This window comes from Medicago truncatula, chromosome 8 (assembly GCF_003473485.1).
Source record: "Medicago truncatula cultivar Jemalong A17 chromosome 8, MtrunA17r5.0-ANR, whole genome shotgun sequence".
Taxonomy (NCBI): domain Eukaryota; kingdom Viridiplantae; phylum Streptophyta; class Magnoliopsida; order Fabales; family Fabaceae; genus Medicago; species Medicago truncatula.
The window spans coordinates 1260380-1283526 of NC_053049.1; the positions used below are offsets into that span (position 1 = coordinate 1260380).

General features: G+C 30.1%; 2 protein-coding genes across 2 annotated transcripts; both read left to right on the top strand.

Annotated features, from left to right (window-relative positions):
• Positions 1–5275: 5275 nt before the first annotated feature.
• LOC25500092 (probable WRKY transcription factor 12) lies at positions 5276–9970 on the top strand. Its single transcript, XM_013588418.3, has 4 exons — positions 5276–5851; positions 6304–6377; positions 6626–6787; positions 9618–9970. The coding sequence occupies exons 1-4, from the start codon at positions 5567–5569 to the stop codon at positions 9778–9780; spliced, it is 684 nt and encodes a 227-aa protein (XP_013443872.1). The 5' UTR covers positions 5276–5566; the 3' UTR covers positions 9781–9970.
• A 6994-nt stretch (positions 9971–16964) lies between these two features.
• Positions 16965–20225, top strand: LOC25500095 (equilibrative nucleotide transporter 3). Its single transcript, XM_013588421.3, has 7 exons — positions 16965–17203; positions 17402–17545; positions 18468–18573; positions 18992–19170; positions 19418–19578; positions 19669–19927; positions 20014–20225. Exons 1-7 carry the CDS (start codon positions 17060–17062, stop codon positions 20113–20115), a joined length of 1095 nt encoding a protein of 364 aa, XP_013443875.3. The 5' UTR covers positions 16965–17059; the 3' UTR covers positions 20116–20225.
• The last annotated feature ends 2922 nt before the right edge of the window (positions 20226–23147 follow it).

Below are 23147 nucleotides of genomic sequence, written 5' to 3' on the forward strand. Positions count from 1 at the left end.
TGTATAAATGTCTTTTCTTAAATGATCTTTATTAACTTTTGAGCGAAGTATTGTTCCCAATTTTTTTTTACTCCTTTCTCTCTCTTGCTAGGAATATTTGCCAACATATTTACAAAATCATTTCATTTCATTAATAACATATGATTCAACAGAATTAGAAGCTCGTGTAATTAAATAAATGAGAGCGAACGGTTCCCGTAAACATAACTTGAAGTATATATTTAAGACTCGGAGTTAGAATCTCATATTCTAAACTTAATCACTTTTTTTTTAAGGAAAACTTAATCATTTTAAAAGTGAAATAATAGAAACTAAACTACATGAAAAAAAAAAAAAAAACGGTAGTGGCAGTGAAGAATTGATATGATACCTCAAGTTAGAGTATGAGTAACTACTATAGGTCTCTCTCTCTAATCAAATCCAAACATTCAAATTTCATGAAGCTGAAATAAGTTTATGTCGCATATTTCTTTCTGTTGGGTTTTAAGTTGAGTGATTAATTCTCAGATCGACTAGAAATAGAGAAAATGTTGGATATATAAGGGAGGGGATCCATAGCTAATTTCTTAAGATTTTGGATGAAAATGTGGTGTCTAAGTTTCTTAGTGATCCTGGATATTTAACCCATTACCTCTCCCGACGTTCCCTGAACTCCCCAACACTTTCATTTCCATTGAAAATTGAACCATCAACCTATTTATCACTTCACTCGGTTAGAGATGGTTTGAGATTTGTTAGAATTATTTTAACATTGTTTAAAGTAGTTACAAGTTAGGTTTTTGAGCAAATTAAATAATTGGTTATATTTGTTACGTTATAAATTTTTTATAGAGTGATCATATGTTTATTGTAATCATCCTCTTCACTCCATCAATTCCAAATTAATATTTCTCTAATTTTTGTTAGGCTCTACCATGCTTCTAAATCTATTCCATCTCATTTATTTAGTAACATTTCAGCTCATTTTTTTGTGTATGAAGTTAATCTTATTTTTTGTGTGGGATCCCTTTAAATTTTCATGAATGCTGGCACTATACTACTAAATGTTATTTCTAAGAATCCCTAGATAAAATTAAGCGCACGTGTATTTATGGATGGACGAAATGAGATCATTTTAATTTGTTATTTAAAATCTACTTCACTTTTTGGATACAGACTCTTTTGTGCTAAGAATTGTATTGAGTCAGAGGAACAACACAAAAAATGTTATAGTAAAGAAAGGAAAGAGGGCAAAAGAGGATGCAAAAATGTTACACCCCTATTGTGGAGGGAGTTGGGAGGGTCTTTTCATGAGAAAGACAGACTGTAGTTGAAGTTACTGGTGAGAGCAAGTGGAGAAATTAACTAGAGAATGTGATTGTGGTATATGGAAGTTATAATTACAAGTTTCTTTCCTTTTTCATAGAAGGGTATGTGAGTGGACACATGTGTACGTATTGGAATATGATTTGGCAAAGATTTGAAAGGCTGTGTTTTTTGTATCTTGAGACATGTTTGACATGGAAACAACCCCACCACTTATTCTTCATTAGACTTTCTACATCTCAAAACCTTTCAATTTTTTCTCTATGTCCTTTTCCATTTCCCATTAGAAAATCATATCATATTAAACAAATGAAAATTATACATCAATCTGATAAATTAGTTGTTAATTAGTCTTCAAGAGGTAAGAATTGAAGATAAGTGAAGCAATAATTTTCATACAAGTTGGTTGTGTGTGCTGATTTATACTTAACTCAAATTATAAGATGGTATCTGAACCTATTTAAGATTTAGAAAATTGTTCTTCTTCCAACAAAAAACGTTCACTTCCATACAACCGATCAAAATACCTCCCACGTGACTTAAGTCACAGTCACTACATTGGTACATCTCACGTGAGTTAACTCACATAGATTATAACCCAGCGTGAGTTAGCTCATGTAGGTTATAATATCAGCGTGAGTTAACTAATGAAGGTTATAAACACAGCGTGAATTAACTCATGTAGTTTATAATTCAGTTTACCGAACATGAGTTAACTCACGTGGAGGTATTTTGATTAGTTTATATGGCAGTGAGTGTTTTTTTTGGGAGAAGAGCAATTTTCTAAGATTTATTGAACCATTTACTATTAGATCATACCATTACTATTAGACTACTCGAATCATGCTCCCAAAGTCCATTCTTAAGTCTAGGCTTGTTAAGAATCTAGTATTGAATTGAATTTAATAAAGTCTAAACATAAGCTTGTAAATGGGAAGTCATCTACTAGTGACTAGTAATAACCTAATAGCTAGTCATCATGGATAATTTGTATATTTTTATATTTAAGTTTTGGCATTTTTTTTGACAAACTCTCACTAAACAACCATGATCTATTGTAAGGATTGATCTCTTCTATCATTTATTTATTAATTTAAAGTGACATGAGATTAAACTTCTGACCACGTGCTTAATTAATGACCTAGCATTTATCATTTGTGTATTGGTTATTTAAAATTAAAATGGATGCGAAATTAAATCTGAGGAAGAATTTCTATACAAACTTGTCAAGGAATAAACATGATTCATAATCATTTAACAACTATTATTCATCTAAACTATAGTACTTTTTGGAGTTGGAAATAAACTAAGAAAATAAACTCCTTGTTAGAGAGGGGAGACTAGCAACATAACAAATTAATAATGACTTTTGATAATGAAAATTATATATTTCCTATTTACCCAATAGCAAAATGTTACTCTTAGTGTTTGTAACTGTTTCCCACATTTTGTAAGCAGTTGATGATATCCTAATCATGTTTACTTAAAAGTTAAAAATGAATGAATGAAAATATGATGTTTTGAAGGATGAGGACATAGGTACACAATTATTTTAATGCAATATGTCTTTTTCATATCATTGAGCAATGTTGATTCAATTATACTTTTGGAGATTTTATTTTGTGTGTGTGGTGCTATATACCGTGAACCATTAAAATTAGCACCTTCTTTTGGACCTGCATTTTACTATGAGTTTGGAGCGAACATACCCTTTAAGCTATCTATAAGAGGAAAACATTAATAACATTTTGATTGTAATATTGGATCTGTTTGGTAAATGTTGAATATGGTTTTCCATTAGCAATGTGTTGTCCTTATTGTTGGTTTAAAGGAAATTGACATCAAACATGCATGACTTGACACATCACATATACAAAGACAATGAAAACATAGCTTTTATTGAGAAACAAAGCCTAATTAGTTTTTTTATTTTATATAACTACCGTTCTCTAAAAACTAATTCGAGGGTTTGTCTAGGATAAATCACCAAATATATTTTATCCACTTGAAACTATAGATATTTATCCTTAAAATAACTAATGACAATCACCTAGAGTTGTTAAAATGGACGGATCTACCGAGCCGGACCGAGAAAGCTCGAAAAATAAAGGGTTTGGACAACAAAATTTTAGTCCGATTAGTACGAGGGATTTTTAACCCGAGCCCGTGGCGGGATAGCCCGGCCGGGCCCATAGCTCGAAAGCCCGATTATTTCTATCAATAACTAATCAATTTTTTTTATTACCCACTCCACTATTTTGTTTTGTCTTAAGTATTATTCATAACCTTTATTTTTATGCAAATCTATTAAGTATGGTAGTACCATTCTATTTAATTTCGATTGCTCCTAATATCGTTTTATCATTCTATTTCAAATTAAAATCCTTTATTGCCAAGTGTAATTGCTGCTGCCATGTTATTTCCAATTAAATTCCACCACTTTGCTGATAGTGTGCATGTTCAATTGTTTGGGAATTATCATTATTATTATGCCATGGCTGTAGCTGTTCTTTCTTATCCATTTAATGTTTCCAACTTATCACAGGTTCGGTCCCTTTTATTTGCTTTTTTATATGAATTCTACGCGTCGTAATGTCAAAATTTTAAGAATTCTACGTGGAGTTGTCTGAAAAAAAAAAACTATATATTGTGTGAATAATTTTAAGTCATTTTTATTTTCAAAATTAATTTTTTTATTAATTGGGCAGGCCCGAAAGCCCGCGGTCCGCAAAAGGCCGGGCTTGGACAACTATATTCGAATCTGTTTATCATCCGGGATTTTTTGGCTCGGCCTGAAAAAGTCTGAACCAGACATGGGCTAACCCATCACGAGCCGGATAGTCCGTTTTAACACCTCTAATCACCAATATATATATATATATTGGGTAGCACAATTGATTTGTGCAAGTTTTGGAGGGGTTTGAGGAGTAAAAGGACATGGATTCAAACCCTCTTCAAGTAGAAAATAATAACATAATAATCAATATTTAATTACTAGCATTTGTCTATAAAAAAAGTTAAGGATAGATATAAATGGTTCTAATAATTTTTTATTTTTTATTTTTACTAAGTCATATGAAAATTTTACTTTTTATTTAAATATGACTTAGTAAAAAAAAGAAAAACTAAAAATGCATGCATGCACAATAAATAAAAAGAACTCCGTTAAAAAAATAAAACTGACGCGAGAAACATGATGAGCATCAATAATTATAGAATATGTCTCTCCGTAGATAGTTTCTTTGTAGTTGTCCCTGTTAACTTAGCTCTGTTGACAGAGATAATGTAAAGTCTGTGATTCGAATCTCGGACACTACAATAAAAAAAAAGTTTCCTTGGAGTTAGTTTTGCATGTTGTTTAATTTAGATGTTTTTATGAAGGAATGTTGTTTAATTTAGATAAAATGGTTTACATTTAAGTTCGGTATTTTATACTATAAATAAAAAAGTAAAAATTGCTTTTATTTAAACAATCTGGTCATGATCGTATGATCAATATTCTGAATGCATGACCATGCATGTTGATTGTGGGAAATCCAATTTCGTTCCCTTGTCATCCAATTATAAAATAAAAACTACAATTTGCATTTTTTTTTATTGTTCAATGAAGACTGGACATCGGAGAGTGACCCGCATGGAATCCAATTTCCCTTATCATATATTTTAAAATAATCAAGGTTAGTAATTAATTATTAAATTAATTAATTAATTTAATAAGAGGTTCATAGTCAGAACCGAGACACCTCAACCACTAAGCTACTAGATAAAAAAATTAATTATTAAATTATTGTTGTTAATATTTTTAACCATTAACTCAAACTAATTGAGTTACCCAACCTCCATTTCAGTTATCATATAAAAACGACAATACTTAGTTTCATTGTTCTCACACTTTGATAAGATAGATTCCAATAAAAAAAAAAAAAACACACCTTAGGACATTGCACGTGTGATCGAGAGAGAAAGAGTGTGTATACAAGACTAGAATAATAATAGAGACTCTCAATCCCTTAAGAAATACGATAAAGAATAGTTTTCAAGAAAAACATTCCCTTTAGAATTCCATTGGAGAGAATAAAACTCTTAGTTGACCAAACTATACACACAAACCCTCACATGTCATAGAATTTGTATGTGCTATTAGAAGATCAAGCTAAGCTAGCAAGCATATAAGTAACAAAAAGAAAAGAAAAAAAAATCAAAAGCTAGCTAAGATATTCCAAATCCAATTTAGGATTTTTATTTCATAAAAAAAAGGGATATGGATGGAGAAAGAGATGTTCCCAATTATGATCTCCAAGTTTCATTCACAAATACCCCTCAAGCTATTCATGAAATGGGTTTTGTTCAATTTGAAGAAAATCAAGTTCTTAGTTTCTTGTCACCCTCTACACAATCCCAACCTTCTCAACTTTCTCAATCTCTAAATTCCGGCCGTGGCACCACCAACGCCACTACCGGTGCAGCCGTCACAACTACCACCGTGGCTGCCGGGTTTAGCCATAATGATCTTGTCACTACTAGAACTCCTTGGAACAATGAACAGGTGGTTTAATTTATTTCTTTTATTAAAAAAATGAAATATCTTTCTTTGCTGCAATTTTTTTTTTTTGTATATGAAATATCCGATCAAATTTAACATCAATTGAAGTTTATATTATAATCTAAAACTTCATAATTAATTTGTGAGTTTTTTTTCTTTCCTGTATGTCTAATTATTTAGTTATTAGTAATTGATTTACTAATTCTATGAATGATAAAAAAAGAAAAATATATGAATGATACAATTGAAGCTAAAACTATGATATTCAAGTTTATGATTAATTTGTGAGTTTTTTTCTTTAATTGTAATTATTTAGTTAGTTGTGTGATGTTATGTCCTTTTCAATGTTAGGGTATTGTTTTCATATCTATTCATTAAGATGATAATGATGATTAATATATTAATGATGTGGATGATACAATGAATGAATCAAACTTTTGTGAATTTTTGATCAGGTGAGAACTCTAGATCCCAAAGCTGTGAGTGATGAGAATTGCACTGGAAATACTAGTGATGGCAACAACACATGGTAGCTCCAAAAGTTAATTGCCAATTTCAATGTTTTTTTTCTCTCTTTCTTATAAGTGCATGCACGTAATAGACTTCATATATATTTCACTCAAACAAATCATGTTCACTTTTTCTTTCTTTACTAATTTGAAGCCATTTTGGGATCATATTTATTTTGGTTTTTTATTTGAAGACTCGTATAATATATTAATTAATAATGTCTTAAGCTAATTAGAAAAAAGATCATGTTGATTTGTATGATGATAGGTGGAGGAGTGGAGGAGCAGAGAAGAGCAAGGTGAAAGTGAGGAGGAAACTTAGAGAGCCAAGGTTTTGTTTCCAGACAAGAAGTGATGTAGATGTGCTTGATGATGGTTACAAATGGAGGAAGTATGGTCAAAAAGTTGTCAAGAATAGTCTTCATCCAAGGTAATTAATCCTTCATTCATATTATTCTTGCTTAATTAATCTCTTCATTAAAAATATATTTCTATATTTCAAATATGTTATGATTATCACGTATAATATATAGGTTAATATTAACCACGGTTGAACGGAAGTTGTTAAATTTCGATTAAAATTGTTTGAAAGAATCTGAATTGAACCTCACTAAAACGATCGTTAGTCAGACTTTAAAATTATACCAAGCTTCATTTCTCTTCAAAAGTGGAGAGTTAAGAAAAAATTAAATATAGTAGATTGGTACTAGATTATATATATATATATATATATATATCCATTAGTGAGAATTTTACTCCTATTTTTGGCATTTTTCTCTTACTAAAAAAACATTAATTTGTTTAAAGTTGGTAAAAATCATATCACAAAACAAAAAGTGTTCAGTATTCAGACACCTCCGAATTGTAACGTTGAAAAACCAAATCACTGTTTGAATTTATAATGGACACCAAAAAAAAAGAAACACCCATCTCTTTGAAAGATGAAGGAGAAGAGAAGAGTAGTATGTGTGATTATTTGGTGTAGTATTTGAAAATGGAAAATGTTATTTCTCTAGAAAAATAGCATCAAATTTTCAAGACGCTGGTGACAAATTTTAATTGAATTTTCTATTTTTGAGCCAAACCTAAGTTTCAGGTGAAAATGTTAAATCCATATTATAATGAAGTACATGGCTACATCAAAGGCATTATACCCGGAGAAATGAAGGTAGAATGTCTTTTTTGGGAAAAATAAGGGTGTCGGTAGTCAACAAAACTAAATAAATATTCCTCACAACTAGAGAGAGATAGAGAGAGAGAATCTCTTCAGCTAAAACTGAAGAAAGGAATGATCAAGATGTTTACTTTCGAGAGAGAGAGAGAGAGAGAATCTCTTCAGCTATAGTGAAGATTGATGGTACAGACTGAGCATTGGGCTTATTTTCAGACAAAATATTGATTGGAGAAAAATAAAGATATTATTGGTTAGAATATATATGTTATATGTATATCTCTAGTGGATATAATTAGTATAGTTTTGACAATAGAGCACACTATAGGGTCCCCTCTTTCCTTTCCTTTGTCCTATGTGTGTACATAAATGTTCCCAAAACACCCAACTTCTTTCACTTAATCCTAGCGGTTTAATTAATGAAATTTGTGTGCATGCATGATGTGCACTAATCATCATTTAGGAAAATATTTCTTATACACTCCAAATATGCTTATATATATCTTGAGAGATATATATGATTTGATAGGAGACATGCTAAATAAAACAAATGTTTAGTATAGTATAGTAAGATGAAAACCAAAGTTACTTAGACTTAAGGGAAGGGAACTAATAATTAAGGGAAAGAAAAACATTGTCAACCATTATTTACGAAAAAAAAAAAGATCATCACATAACATGTGTGTTGATATTGTTACGTTCATTGAAGAAAGTTTAATAGTTTTACTTGGAAGTACTTAACGAACCAATACAAAGTGGTTGAAGTGCTATATGCTTTACAATTATTAAACCAAAGAAATTGTTCGTAAATTTGCTTCAGTTGTAGACCACCATTGCAAGATTGTACTTAAAGATATGTACTTAGAAGTGGAATTAGGAGTTTACTCAAATGATCATTACATGAACATATATATAGGAGTTCAGAGACTAGCAAGTAACACACGAGAAAACTTTTTATGAAGAAGAGATTGATGACCAAACTTACAATATATTGAGATTAAATTAATAAGCCAAGTTCCCTCAGAAAGAAAAAAAAAAACTATCATTTATTTATAGATCATTGTACCATGTAGTAAATACCCTGTTGAATTATTATTGAGGAGTGCCAGCAATATAAACAACATTATTCAAAAAATATACTATACATTTATTCATTTATATATCATTATACCATGTAAATACCTGTTAAATAATTAATGAGGACTGTCATCGTTTAATTATTAAATGACATGTTATATTTTTATATTAATTTATTTAAAAGTTAAATTAAATTTTGAAATGACTTTTGCCTACGAAGTTGCTCATATTTAAAAATTGAACATTTTTTACATGGATTTCAATCAAATTATGCAGGTCTCGAATAAATTTGATGAGACTATGAATCATCTCTTTTATATATCTAATATTTTATTCATTCATAGGTGATATAAGACATAATCACTCACAAATTTAACCACTCACACTTGAAACTTAACAATTCTCCCATTTGAATCAAATTATGTAGACCCCATATAAATTTAATGAGACTATATGGATCATCTCTTTTATGTAACCAATATTTTACTCATTCATAGGTGATATAAGACTTAATCACTCACAAATTTAATGACTCACACTTGAAACTTATCAATCTCTCCCATAAGTGTGAGTTCTCAGCCCGGAGACAAGACCCAACACAAGATCCACTCTTACTCTCCCACCAAGTGGAACCAGGGTTTTGATACCACTTGTTGGAGAGTTAGGGGGCACGGGAGAAACAACTAACACAAATGCTCAATGATCTCAAGAGAGTGAGATGTTACATCTCCACTTAAAACTTTAAAACATTTGATATATGAATCAAATATCTTATATATCCAATATTTTACTCATTCATAGACGATGTGATGATATTTAATCACTCACACTTGAAACCAATATATGTGCATTGAGATTTCATGCATGATGCATCATGCATGTCTTTAAATATGCTTTATTTCAGCTATTTATTTTGTTAGGAATATTTCCGTTATTTATTTATTTTTGGTTACATAATTCCGTTATTTATTAGTACTATACTAATTAATTATTTACATGTTATTATATGCAGAAGTTATTATCGTTGCACACATAACAATTGTCGGGTGAAAAAAAGAGTTGAACGACTCTCAGAAGATTGTCGTATGGTAATAACCACTTATGAAGGCAGACACAATCACTCTCCTTGTGACGACTCTAATTCTTCTGAACACGAATGTTTTACGTCTTTTTGATCCAACAATGTCGTTCCAATAAAACAATTATATATGTTTTGATTAATTATTAGTTGTGATTTTTTTTTCATATAATACATGATTGAGGGATATTGTCGTGTATTTATATATGATGTTATGTTATACTGAACTTTAATCTTTGTTTCAAAGATAGTAATTTGTTGTTTATAAAAGAGATCCATTTACGTATCTATATAATATAATGTTCGGAACCGGTTCATATTTGATGAATTGTTGAACCGACTTGAATTGTTTAAAAGCTAAAAATTGAAGACTCGCTCATCTAAAGTTCGTTTATTTGGTCCATCGGTAACATTTATTTATTCATTTTCATTTGATAGTTAAAATTTAATATAGGATTGAGACTAAGGTGAGACATTTTTTCTTCAGCACATAAAAATAGTTTATATTCTCTATTATTTTAGGTCTTTCTTTCACAATGCACATTGCCTTTGACACCATATGACTGACTATATTCATCACCACCACTCCAACCAAGGATGGTCATGTATTTTTTCTAATATCCCTAACAACTAACATCAACTTATGTTCTTTTTTTTTCATTTTTTCGTTTCACTCTTTCTTTCAAACTCGTTTCTTATAATGAATCTTTTTAGAAATTAATGACTCATACCCTAAAATATTTAATGACTCATCTTGGATCATCACATACTACGCTGCTTCTCATTTTACTTTGCTGATTGTTTTGTTTGATATGAATTGATGATATTTACTTACTTCTTCTACAAAAAAAGACCAAATTCAAGCTGTTCCATATATTTTCGTTACTACCAAATTATACTACTTAAGTTAAATCAAATTCTTTAGACAAGACTGGTGGAGGAGGCCTCCAAATATTATCTTGGTCCAATTGTACCTTGACAAATTCTTCTAATAATATTTTTTCCATTTTTGAAAAATAAAATAAAAAATCAATCATTAAGCTTAAAATTTGATTCCTCTTTTAAAATAAATTATTAATTAGTGACTACCTTAAATCGTTTTTTTTTTTTGCCATCATAGTATTTTAATGCAAAAATGAATTTAATAAACACAATCCACTTTTGATTTAGTCATTACTCAAATTTTCTCAAGTCTCAAAACTTAAAAAGATGACTATTCAAAGGTAAAACATAAAGGTAGAAGCAAGTTTGGTGGTGCATGGTGGGTAGCATGCAAAAGAACGGGTGTCAAAATACAATTTAATAGAAAGAAAACGTATTTGTAAACGGGTGTCAAATTTAGTCAACTTCTTCAAATTCAAATTCAATTATATTTTCCAACATAGTAATGAAAAGCTTCAACAAAGTAAAGCTTCAACCAACAAAGTAATGCTTTCAATTTACTAATCAATCCACTCTTGCACCATCACCACACCCTCCAATTCCACCTTTTTCTTCAACAAAACTACCCTCTTCTCCCTTTCCACTAACTTAAACGACACCATAATAGTAAATGAGTTTACACTTGTTTAGAGATTAATAAAGATGGGTTAAGTGGAAACATGTTTCACTGTTTGTGTTCTAATATAATGGAGGATCCAAAGGTTCACTTACCTACTGTAAAAGAGATGCTATTTGTAATTCTAAATCTGTTGGTGTTGTTGAAGAAGACATGAAGAAGATGAGAAGAGGGAGAAATGTCACAGACCTACAAAAATAAACAGAAATTGGGTTTGGATTGAAGAATGAAGGCTAAAAGTGTGGTGGATACAAGTATGATGAAGATTATAGAGGGATTGAAGATTGACGAAGAAGAATAGGAAAATTGGAAACCCTCCCCTTTTTTTAATTTTTTTTTTATAAAATGTTAAAATATGTTAAATGCCAGTCTGCGCCACATGTACAAGATTGTACCGTCATCATCTGCCACCTAAGTAAAAACTAGCCAAATCATCAATAAAGTGGGTCCATGGACTATTTTAAAAAACAAAAAATTTTGAAAGGATGAATTTCAATTTTTTTTTTTTATCAGGGACCAATATCCAAACTCGCTATATTTGCAGGGACCAAAAACATATTTTAGCCCAACTAACATTTAACAAGATTCAAATCTCTATTGAAAGAGAACGTGTAGGTTATCCAGCCATAGTCAAATTGCTGCAGACAATTGCCAAGTCTTTGATACGTTAAATGCATGGCTGCAAATTTCTTCCAATAGTAAAAAAAGGAGCTAATCAAAATATGGGAAAAGCTTAAGTGCACGACAGTATTTTCGTTGCAAACGTACGAATGACTTTTTTTTATTGTCATTTGAGATTTTATTGTTATTTGACTCCATGTTAGTATCACATATATGTTTGTTTATAAGAATTTGAGAAATTACATGCACCTTTTTTTTGTAGCAGTGATTTTTCATATATATCACTCTAGCTTCTGAGTTACCTCTTCAATGATGTGTCAAAAAGTGGATATATATTGGAGTACACAATTCAAGGATGTTTCCACTTCTAAGTGTTTATTTTTATCTTCTTTTGTCTTTTATATTGAAAAAATTAGAAGCTAGTATCCATTAAGAAAGAATCTCATATGTAGGTCAACACGTCGTGCAGTTCGTGTGCCGATTCTCTCGTACCATATAGCAAGGCTCTCAAAATATTCACATTCAAAATAATGAATTATGTTCAAGCTCTTGTGACGATGTTTCTTTCAAATCACAACGAATTTGACCTCTTGAATCCACCACCGCTTATCTACACGTAAAATGAAATCAAATTAATGAATTATGTTCAATTTCTTGTGATGAAAATAAATAATTTTGTTCAATCTCTTGTGATCAAAATAATGAATTTTGTTTGAGCTCTTGCCCATTTGGTTGTAGAGACAAATGAATGAGAAAATAAAACAACTGTTAGCCAAAAAATGTGTGAGAAGATGTGATGTAAAATCATGTGCGTTGGATGCTAATTTATAGACAAGGTTTGAAAGGTATTATGGCAATTAAAAAAAATTCAAAATTTGACTGGCACATTATCTTTTGTTTTTTGACGAAACATGATCAATTATTTCGTGACGACCATTATCACGATATTATTTAATGTCATTTATTTTATTAGAAAAATATTTACTTTTTTTTGCAAAACCGTATAATTAATTTATGATTAGAAAACCATTTACCTTTTTCGTGCAAGTTAAATGTTAGCAAATATAATATTGTTTACCTTTTATAATGAGAAAACCGTTTACCAATATTAATCTCATTGAAAACCATTCAAAACTGTTTATAAACTTTTTTATTAACATTCATGTCTGTAGGAATTATGTCTACCATTTGTGTTGAACAATTTTAGTTCTTAGAGCATCTACAACATAGACTCTTAATTTTGAGGTTTTAAACGGGTCCTACATAAACACATAATTTTTTTTTATAATTTTTTAACAATAATGCATAATAGATACTCAATCAGTCCAATATAGATCATCTAACACAATGTCTAAATGGGTCCTACCAATAACTCTTTATCATTTACATTTCAACAAAAGCAACTCAACAATGATTAATTTATTAAAAAATAGTGTGGGTCCACTTAAAAATTGGGGTCTTAAGTGAGACCCTGAGTCTTAAGAGGCACTGGGTTCATTAGAATCATTTCCAAGGAGTAAGGAAGTTTGTCCTTTGTCATATCCCTCACAAACTAAAGACGAACAACACGAACTCTGATATTCCAGCTTTCTTTGGAAGGAGATATAACAGAAACCAAGTCGATCTTTGTGACAATTTCGATTTAATAAAGAGATACGAAGATGACGCAAAGAAAAAGAATTGAAACATAAACACAACTGCAAAATTAGAGTTGTGGTTTGAAGAAAGTGTTGGTCAATAGGTCTAATCTATAGTAGATTTTAGAGGACAATTTTATAAAACAACCACATTTAACTTAATCAATCTTATTTGTGCTCATGTCTTAACTATTAAGCAAAATATATTAATGTTTTTTTTGTTTTGTTTAATGATATCAATAGGTCTAAAGGTAACCGAAAAAAAATACCAATAGGTCTAATGTTTTTTTTTTGTTCCTGCTGTAAGATCACTCGTCATAAAATTAGAGGGGATTTATGAGTTGCAAAATGGGATAAGTTAGAGGGTTGCAAAATTAGAGGGGATTTTTTTTTTTAGAATAATGATATTTGAACAACTATTTTGATACAACTTTTGGGACAACCTTGTTATTCTATTTTTTCATTGGTCAAAAACAATGGAGAGAGAAAAAGAAAGAGAGAGAATAAGAAGATAATGTGAGAGAATAAGAAGATAATGTGAGTATGAAAAAGAATGTTATACAAAAGTTGTAAAAAAATAGTTGTACATAATATCTTTCTCTTTTTTTTAAGATCACTCGTCATAAGAGCATGAAATGCTATTTTACCAATCACATATCCTTAACAACACACACTATTGACTTTTCCCTACTCTGAGGAGCGAAAAGATAGAAGGAATAATATAACCTAATTTTTTGGGTGAGAAATAGGAAGACCAATTCAACATCACAAAATCATCCCATAATTCTCTCGAGTTTCCTTTTCTCCACTGTTATACTTTCTTTTTTATTCTATCTATCTATCATATTTCTCCAGTTTCTATCATGTTCATCGATTCTTCATTTTTGTATAAAATTTCTAATTAGGTTTAAGTTTATCTGTGTTGTTTCCTTGCATTGCTTGGTCAATTTGTTCTAATTATTTCCTTGGCGTTATTATTTTTTAATCCATTCTTGTTTGTTGTGAAAGGTCATTAGCATGACTATTTCTAATGAAAGTGTGGCACCAGAAAAAATGGAGGTATAGTTAGTATGAATCATTTTCCTTTTCATCATTAGTTTTTCTTTTGCATGAAATAACTAGAATCATTTTGCTACTAGCAGGGGAAATTCCAAGCGAAGTTAATATGTTTCATTCTTGGAGCTGGATCCCTCATTGCACTAAACAACTTGTGGACAATGGGAGATTACTACTACCAAGTGTTTCCTGTAAGAATCTCATCATTTCAAAAACTATGAACCATCTCTCATTCTTTAGGTTTTGTATGATTTAGAGTTAATAGTGTTCAGATATTTATTTTAAAATAAATATGATCATAATATCTCTTAAAGAGTATACATGATCCTAATAGTTAAATCATCTACTTTTTGCTTCCAAAGGATTTGAATTGTTGCAATGACCGTTTCTTCTTCAGTGTATGAGCACTGCAATAATTAGAAATCTTAAAGCATTGAATATGCAAAACTTGGACCAAGAAAGATCAAAGATCCAATATATATGTGACATGTTCCATGAATACTAGCAACACTCACTTTTCAACACTCTTTAGTATTTACACTCTTTTATTAGATAAAATCAATGTATGTCCAACCACTTTGTAAGAGTTCAATTTTCAAAGTGTAGTAGACCCACAATGAATAAGAGAATGAATTTTAGAGAAAATGTTTAAAATTAAGAGAGTGTTGCTAATTAATTAGGGACAATAAGTACTCTTATAAAGCTTTGCCGATTTCAGTTCAATCCTATGACAAGAATAACATACTCCCCTGCTAGTAGCAAAATGATTATAGCTATTTTTTTATCTCCGTATGAATATTTTTCCCCTGCTAGTAGCAAAATGAATATTTCTTGGAGAGCTGGATCCCTATATATAAACACATTAGTAGTTGTACATTTTTTGTCTCTGAAATATAATGTTTAGTTTTCACGTGGCATCAGAGCTCCCGATCTTGGGAGGTCTTGTTTCCGCATAAACCCTAGTTGCAGTCTTTCGGTTACTTTTGCTTTTTTCGTCTTTATTGTGAGTTTATGCGTTCATCGCGGACTCTTTGAGATCCTAAAAGCCCTGTTCATTAGAAAACACTATTCACCATGCACACTGTTTATCGCAAGTACTGTTCATTTCGAGTGCACTTTCCATAGTGCGCCACTGTTCATCATAATTTTTTTTATTTTTTATTTATTTTGAAGTGGTTGTGTTTTCTTTTTAAATCTGAGCACATTGAAAGATTTTTACCGCTGCACTTTGGTTATTTGTTCTCTTTGGTAAGACATCAGTCAATATGTCAAAAAGAGGATTGATACAATCCTTCAGACAAGTTGAAATAGAAATAAAAAATGTAAGATCTTTTCTGAAGGAATTGGATAAACCAACATGTACGTCTCTGACATGCTCAGGTACATCTCTTTCTCCACTTCCACTTTGTAAGTCTTAATTTTATGTTAGATTTAATGCTTCAGATAAACCATATAACCAATACTGGATTCTGGAGCCACTGACCACATGACACCCTTACTTACATACTTCTCCACTTATTCACCTTGTCTTAGCAACAAGAAAATATCTATCACTTATAACTGTAGCAGGTTAAGGAAATGTCCAAATAAACCCAACTATAATCCTACAAAATGTCCTTCAAAATTTCCAAAATGTCCACTAGCCTAATTTGCACTCCGTATATCTCTTCTAATCTAGCAGATCTTCTAACTAAGAGACTGAACAACAAGAATTTAAAGAGAATTCCTTTCAAGCTGGTAATAATAGATATCTTTACCAGCTTGAGGTGGAGTGTTGTAAATAGTGAAATTTTAATATTATTAGGTTTAAATATGTATTTGATCCTTGCAATTAGGGGTCGTTTAAAAATTGGTCCCTGTATTCACTAATCCTTGCAAACTAGCCTTGCAATCATTAATCATTTAAAATTTAGTCCTTTGACCAACTTAATCATTGCCACGTCACTAATTTGATGACGTGGCAATCACTGCCAAACATGAAATTCCAATTTTGCCCTTAAGAAGAGGACAAAATATTGAAGAAAGAATTGGAAACCCAGGGGTAAAATTGGAATTTCATGTGGCGTGGCAGTGATTAAGTGGGGAGAGGGACGAAATTTTAAATGATTAAACAATGCAGGGGTAAATTGCCAGGATTAGTGATTACAGGACCAATTTTTAAACGACCTCTAATTACAAGGATCAAATATATATTTAAGCGATATTATTATTATCAGTCATGTCCATTAAGTTAGAATAACCTATATATAAGTACATTATTTGTCTTTGAATTATATATTCAGTTTTCACATTAAACAACGTTAATTAGCTTCCCCTTTGGTGCAATAGTAAGATGGGTTGGAGCGGGAACAGGAAACAAGATCATTAATTTACCAACACTTTTCCTTTGATTTTCTTTCTAGGCCTTCTATTTTTGTATATATGAAATGAAATTATATATCATGTGATTATGTGGTTATTGTTCTAATAAAAGATTCCATTTGTTTTTGAAGAAATACCATCCTATGCGAGCATTTACAATCTGTTACCAGCCATTTGCACTAATAACAACATTGATATTGGCTCACTACGAGTCAAGGATCAATACAAGTTTGCGGAACTTATATGGATATGCACTTTTTTTTGTTCTCTCTTTCTTGGTCATTGTTGTAAGTACATCTTTCTTTCCATCAATTATTTTTGCTTTACCTAGTTTACTTGTGCTCTGTAAAGTAGTGAATGTATGGTTTTACTTTCCAAGGTGTAAAATTCATTTTGACACCTTCTATTATTCTTGAGTTTAATTGATTTTACCTTTAAAATTGATTATAACTTGAAGTAAGAATTTACAACTTTGGATATGATAGTTGGATCTAGCAACATCAGGGAGAGGGGGAATTGGAACTTTCAGCGGATTATGCACGTTTTTTGCTTGTTTTGGAATTGCACATGCTCTTGTTCAAGGGGGCGTCTCTGGAGAACTATCTTCTATGTGTCCTGAGTTCATTCAGGTTCGTCTTCCTAATGAAGTTCATGTTTTTTTCTCGTTTCTATTGTGGAAATTATTTTATATAAGGTAAGTGAAACCTCCAAAATATGGGAAATTCTATGGTACACTCACAATTTTGAGTGTACTGGTACTCTTGTTTTGCAAAATATATAAATTAACGATCACTTTAATGAAATAAAAAGGTATTTGTCAATATTTATATTTTAGAAAACATCATTTCATAAGAAAAATCATAATTTCATTGTTTATAAGGATCATACTAAAAAGATTTACATTTTGTCATAAAAAATAATCAATATTCATTGTTATGAGTAATAAAAATTCTTAAAAATTAAATTTTATTTCGTCGAAGCTTTTGGTAAATAAAATTTAATTATCTTAGTTGTCAATGATAGAAAATAATTATTTTTCTTCAAAAAAAAAACTCATTTATTATTAATTTTACGACTTGGTGTACCGATATACTCAAATTTATTGGGTCTACCATACAATTTGCCCCAAAATATTTGTCTATTTGTCAAATATATGTCATATTCTTTAACTAGCATTTCATCGTCTTCATGAGTCATGACAAATGCAAAACAAAAAGGGGGCGAGTCAATCTTGATGATCGAGTTCAAAATTTCACCCGCTGTACTTAATGAAAGGTTAACGAGTTGGTGGGCTAACCCGTTATACGAAAAAATAATTGTCAATGCATTTTTTAAACAATTTTATTGTTATAAAAAATATATTTCTGTTATTTAAAAAAAAATTGATAGCAAATAAATTTATGGTAATATATAAGCCAAAAATAGCTGGTCAAATGAGCCGGTCTGACGGGTTGGCCAATTTTGCCACCCCTTGTTGAAGAGGGGATACTAATAGTCTTCTTTTGATAATAACTGTGAACTAATATAAAGAAAAAAATTGATGTTATGCAGGCCTTTATTGGTGGTATAACTGCCTCTGGAGTTGTGGCTTGTGGTTTGAGACTTTTAACAAAATATTATTTTGAGAAATATGGCAACGGACTCCGCAAAGGGGCTTGTACGTTATTCTTTTTTTTAGTTGTGTACTCAAATTGAAATATAAGAAAAAGGATTTTAAAAGACTTGATATATTTGGCCATTCAAAATGAAATATAAACAAAAAAAATAATTTTAGAAAGTTGACTTTTTTAAATAAGCAACAATTTATTGAATGAGAATAACCAAATACATCAACTTTTTAAACTTTACTTGAAAACAACAATTTTAAAAAGTTAAACATCACTTTTTACAATTTTCAATGCAAGATTTTCATGTTAATCTCCTTAATTAGTGCTCCAGAAACACTAGTTAACATTGTCCTAATTTGTTAATCACAGTAAACCATACACCAACAATTGAGTTTTGAAATGTTTTTGATATATGAAATTTTGTTTAACTTTGCTATAAACTTTATTACTCTTAATTTTACTTTGCAGTGTTAAGCTTAGGCATCTCTACAGTCTTTGAGCTATTGAGCATTATCATGTATGCAATTTACTTTCCAAAGTTGTCCATTGTAAAATACTACCGGTTAAAGGCAACCTTAAAAGGACCAAAAACAATTACAGATGCTCTTATTGCAACCGACACTCAAAATATTGAGACAGACCAGGAAGTAATTTATTCTAACTTTAACTTATTTCAAATTTATTAATCGAGACGCATTGTCGGTGTAAATATTACTTACACTATCAACTATTCATATCTTTTAAAATATTTGACTGTAATCATGACTAACCCTAAAAGTTGATCACACATAAAATGATTATCAATGTTTAGTTGATAACATGAATTGTTTTACACCAACATTGCTTCAATATGTACTTTCAATATGCTAAAAGCTTATGGACTTTTGCATGTAGGTTGGAGTTGTTGCTAATCAACAAGAATGCTTAAGCCACAAGGAACTATTTCTTCAGAACATTGATTATGTTTTTGACGTAGTTATGATATATGTATTAACCCTATCTATAATGCCTGGATTCTTGTATGAAGATACCGGACAACACAAGCTAGGAACATGGTAAGCATTTATCAATTCCATATATTTTGATGCATTCAACTTCCAAATTGAATTTTGACAAGAAATTAAACATTTGGTGAATATGTTTAGGTATCCACTTGTTTTGATGACAATGTACAATGTTATGGATCTAATAGCATCATATATTCCCCTCATCAAATTCTTGAAATTGGAATCTAGAAAGGGTTTATTGGTTGCTACTCTTTCTAGATTCTTGTTGATCCCAGCATTTTACTTCACAGCAAAATATGGTGACCAAGGTTGGATGATCCTACTTGTATCTTACTTGGGACTAACCAATGGTTATCTCACTGTTTGTGTATACACAGTGGTACCTAAAGGTTACAAGGTTAGTGTCTTTTTTAACACTCATATTCAACATAGAGGTTCTTGTACATGACACTGATCAAAGTTGTGGTGTTTCTGGTTTTGTAGGGTCCGGAAAAAAATGCATTGGGTAATTTGCTTGCTTTGAGCCTTTTAAGTGGTATATGTGTTGGAGCTGCTCTTAGTTATTTATGGCAAATTGGAAAGTAAATCTTTAAATTATATTTCTAGGTCGAAATTTCCCTTGCTTTTGGTTTGAGTTTTTTTATACTTTAAAAACTTATAATTAATCTTCCTCTTGTTGAAAAAATCTAAATTTACATGTGAGACCTTATTTTAACGATATAAACATGCTTGCAAAAATGAAATATTAAAAAAATTTATCTTTACGTCACTTTTCTAGACGGTATTTATGGATTTTAACCGATTTAAAATGTGTTTTATGTAGTAGTCGTAGTACAACACATATTAAAAAAGTTTTGACCTTAAGAATTGATAGTATGTGTGCCATAAACCTAGCAAAGAATCCGATCGTATTGCATATTAAAGTGGTTCCACTACTTTAGAGAGCATGTAAGCAAAGGGAACTTAATATTGGTGCACCGTAAAAGGAACAAAGTAGTGATCATTGTATTTATATGTTAAATGGAGCTCATCTAAATGGAATAAAGATGAACTCAGAATAACAAGTGTATGATTTTTTCTTTTAAAAAAAATGTGTGATTTCAATTTTACACAAAAATATCTAAATTCTTCTCTCTTCAGTTTTTAAATTTTCTTTTTGAATCCAAACACGAGAGAGTGAATGTACAAGAGAATCATAAAGTGAAATTTATATTAATCCAACAATTAGTAGGCTAAATATACAAATATTTGAATTTGATGGTAAACTACTAAGAATGGATTTCATGATGATTCTTAGGATATAGACAAAATTATATCAAAAACAGCTAGAACTTGATCATAGATGTGTTTTGTAGTTGATTTACTTTATGATACTCAAATCGTCAAATTCAAACCAAAACAAAGAAGGATTATATAGAAAAGGACCGATAACAAGAAAATAAACTAAAAAAAACAATCCATGCAATAACTTTGACGAGACAATAAATCCGCACAATCAAAATCTTTATTGAGAGATCAATGAAATTCCAAACTATACATAAAGTTTGTCCATTATACATACTATTAATGGTGTAGACTATGGATAAGACACATATAATAACTATGAACTTCTGGATTTATTTTGAGAATACAATATCTTCAGTCTAGAGATCCATTTCCTAAGAGCATTGACCAACGCTGCAATTATGATGGCCCAAAGAATCCATAAAAAAAGACTACCTTCTACAAGTGGAGTTAAACTTGATAACATAATTATGAATATGATCCCAAAGATGCTGGTTTGAAAAGGGTGCATTGTCGTGATAGAAAATAGCTTTATTTGAATAAAGGTAACAAGATAGACGATCGACTGCATGAGAATATTCTGATATTTTGCCATGAAGTTTGCACCATATGATGTTGTCTTTAGGGTAGGGAAGATAACCAATACCAAGCATAGTATTGTTGAGAGCACTGCCATGTAATTTATGTACCTATTCATATTAACATATCTTAATATCATGAGATTATATATATATATATATATACATACATACATACATACATACATACATTGGTTTGTTCATGAGATTCAAAGCACAAAAGAATAGTAGAATTGTGTGAAGGGTAAATTAAAGGGATTGAATACCTTGAGGGAGATTCTTCTATCACAATCACTTCTTTCATGTCTTTTTCACAATCGCTGTAAACAAAATATACGTTCATAATTAAGATACATACGAATTGAAAATAAATAAAAGGGTTAATTAAATTTTTAGTCCTTATAAATATTCACAATTTTGCTTTTAGTCCTTACAAAATAAAATCACATTTTTTAGTCCCTATAAAATTTTTCATCAACATTTTTAGTCCCTAAAATGCTTAAGGAAAATATCACAGGGACTAAAAAGTGTGATTTTATTTATAGGGACTAAAAATAAAATTGTGAATATTTATAGGAACTAAAAACTTAATTAACCATATATAAAATTATAGGAGGAAAAAGTAAAAGGGATGGAGTACCTTGTGATTGGATCAGAGCAATTAAATTCTCCCATCAGAGGAATAATTACTTGATGATCTTCCATTTTTTTTAGAATTCTTGTTATTAAGTAGAGAGAGAGCTTTCGGTAGATAAATATTGTTCAAGGGCTAGCCTACGAGGACTTATATACTGTGTGCCGTAACAAACATATATTTTGGAGTAGTAAGTTATTATTAAGTATAGATAGATATATTGGTGAATTTTAAATCGTAACAAACTCAACAATATTTGATTCTTTTTTAATTAGGAAAAAATATTCTTCTTCAAAAATGAATTTGGAAGAAAAAAATAATTTGGTCAAGTAGTTATATTAACATAAATTCCATTGTTACTTTTTATGTATCCAAATTCACATCTTATGATGGAGTTTTTAAAGTTAGGAATGAAGATTCACACCTAATAGGTATTTTATAAGGAGTTAATTTTTATATTTATTGTCTATTTATTTGTTATAGTTTTTTTTTTTAAGGATTTGTTATAGTTTTTTATTGCATTGGATAACAACTTCACCTTTCATATTATTTTTAAGATATTATTGGAGTATTACTTCCAAATGGATAACTCACATAATACAAAACGGTGTCCAATCAATCAATTATATGCCCATGGAGTTTGGTGATCTTGAAAAAAATATTATTTAATGTTTTTATTCCACATTGATAACTTATATGATTTATAATTTAATTTATTTGTTGAGAAGGGGAAACTCAAGTGCACACTATCGGAAGCATATGTAAATCAGCTTATTGATATTATGTCTAAAAATTCAAATGTATCAATTATTTTGATATTGCAATTGGCTAAGTTTAAATTATATAGAGGTATTTTTCTTAAGAAACTATTACGTGTTTCAAATTAAAATTTATTGTGTATATTAAAAGTTGTTTGCAATTGTTTAATATTTTTTTATATTTGGACTTTTAGAAAAAAAAATGGAGTATCAAACGCACCCTATTGTAATTCAAAACTAATAATTAACGTTGTTATTCATGAAGTTCAACAACTCCAAACCATGTATTCACAAATTATTAATCAACAAAAAATTATTAATTAGGAAATCCAGTTATATTTTATTTCATGAATTCAATAACGG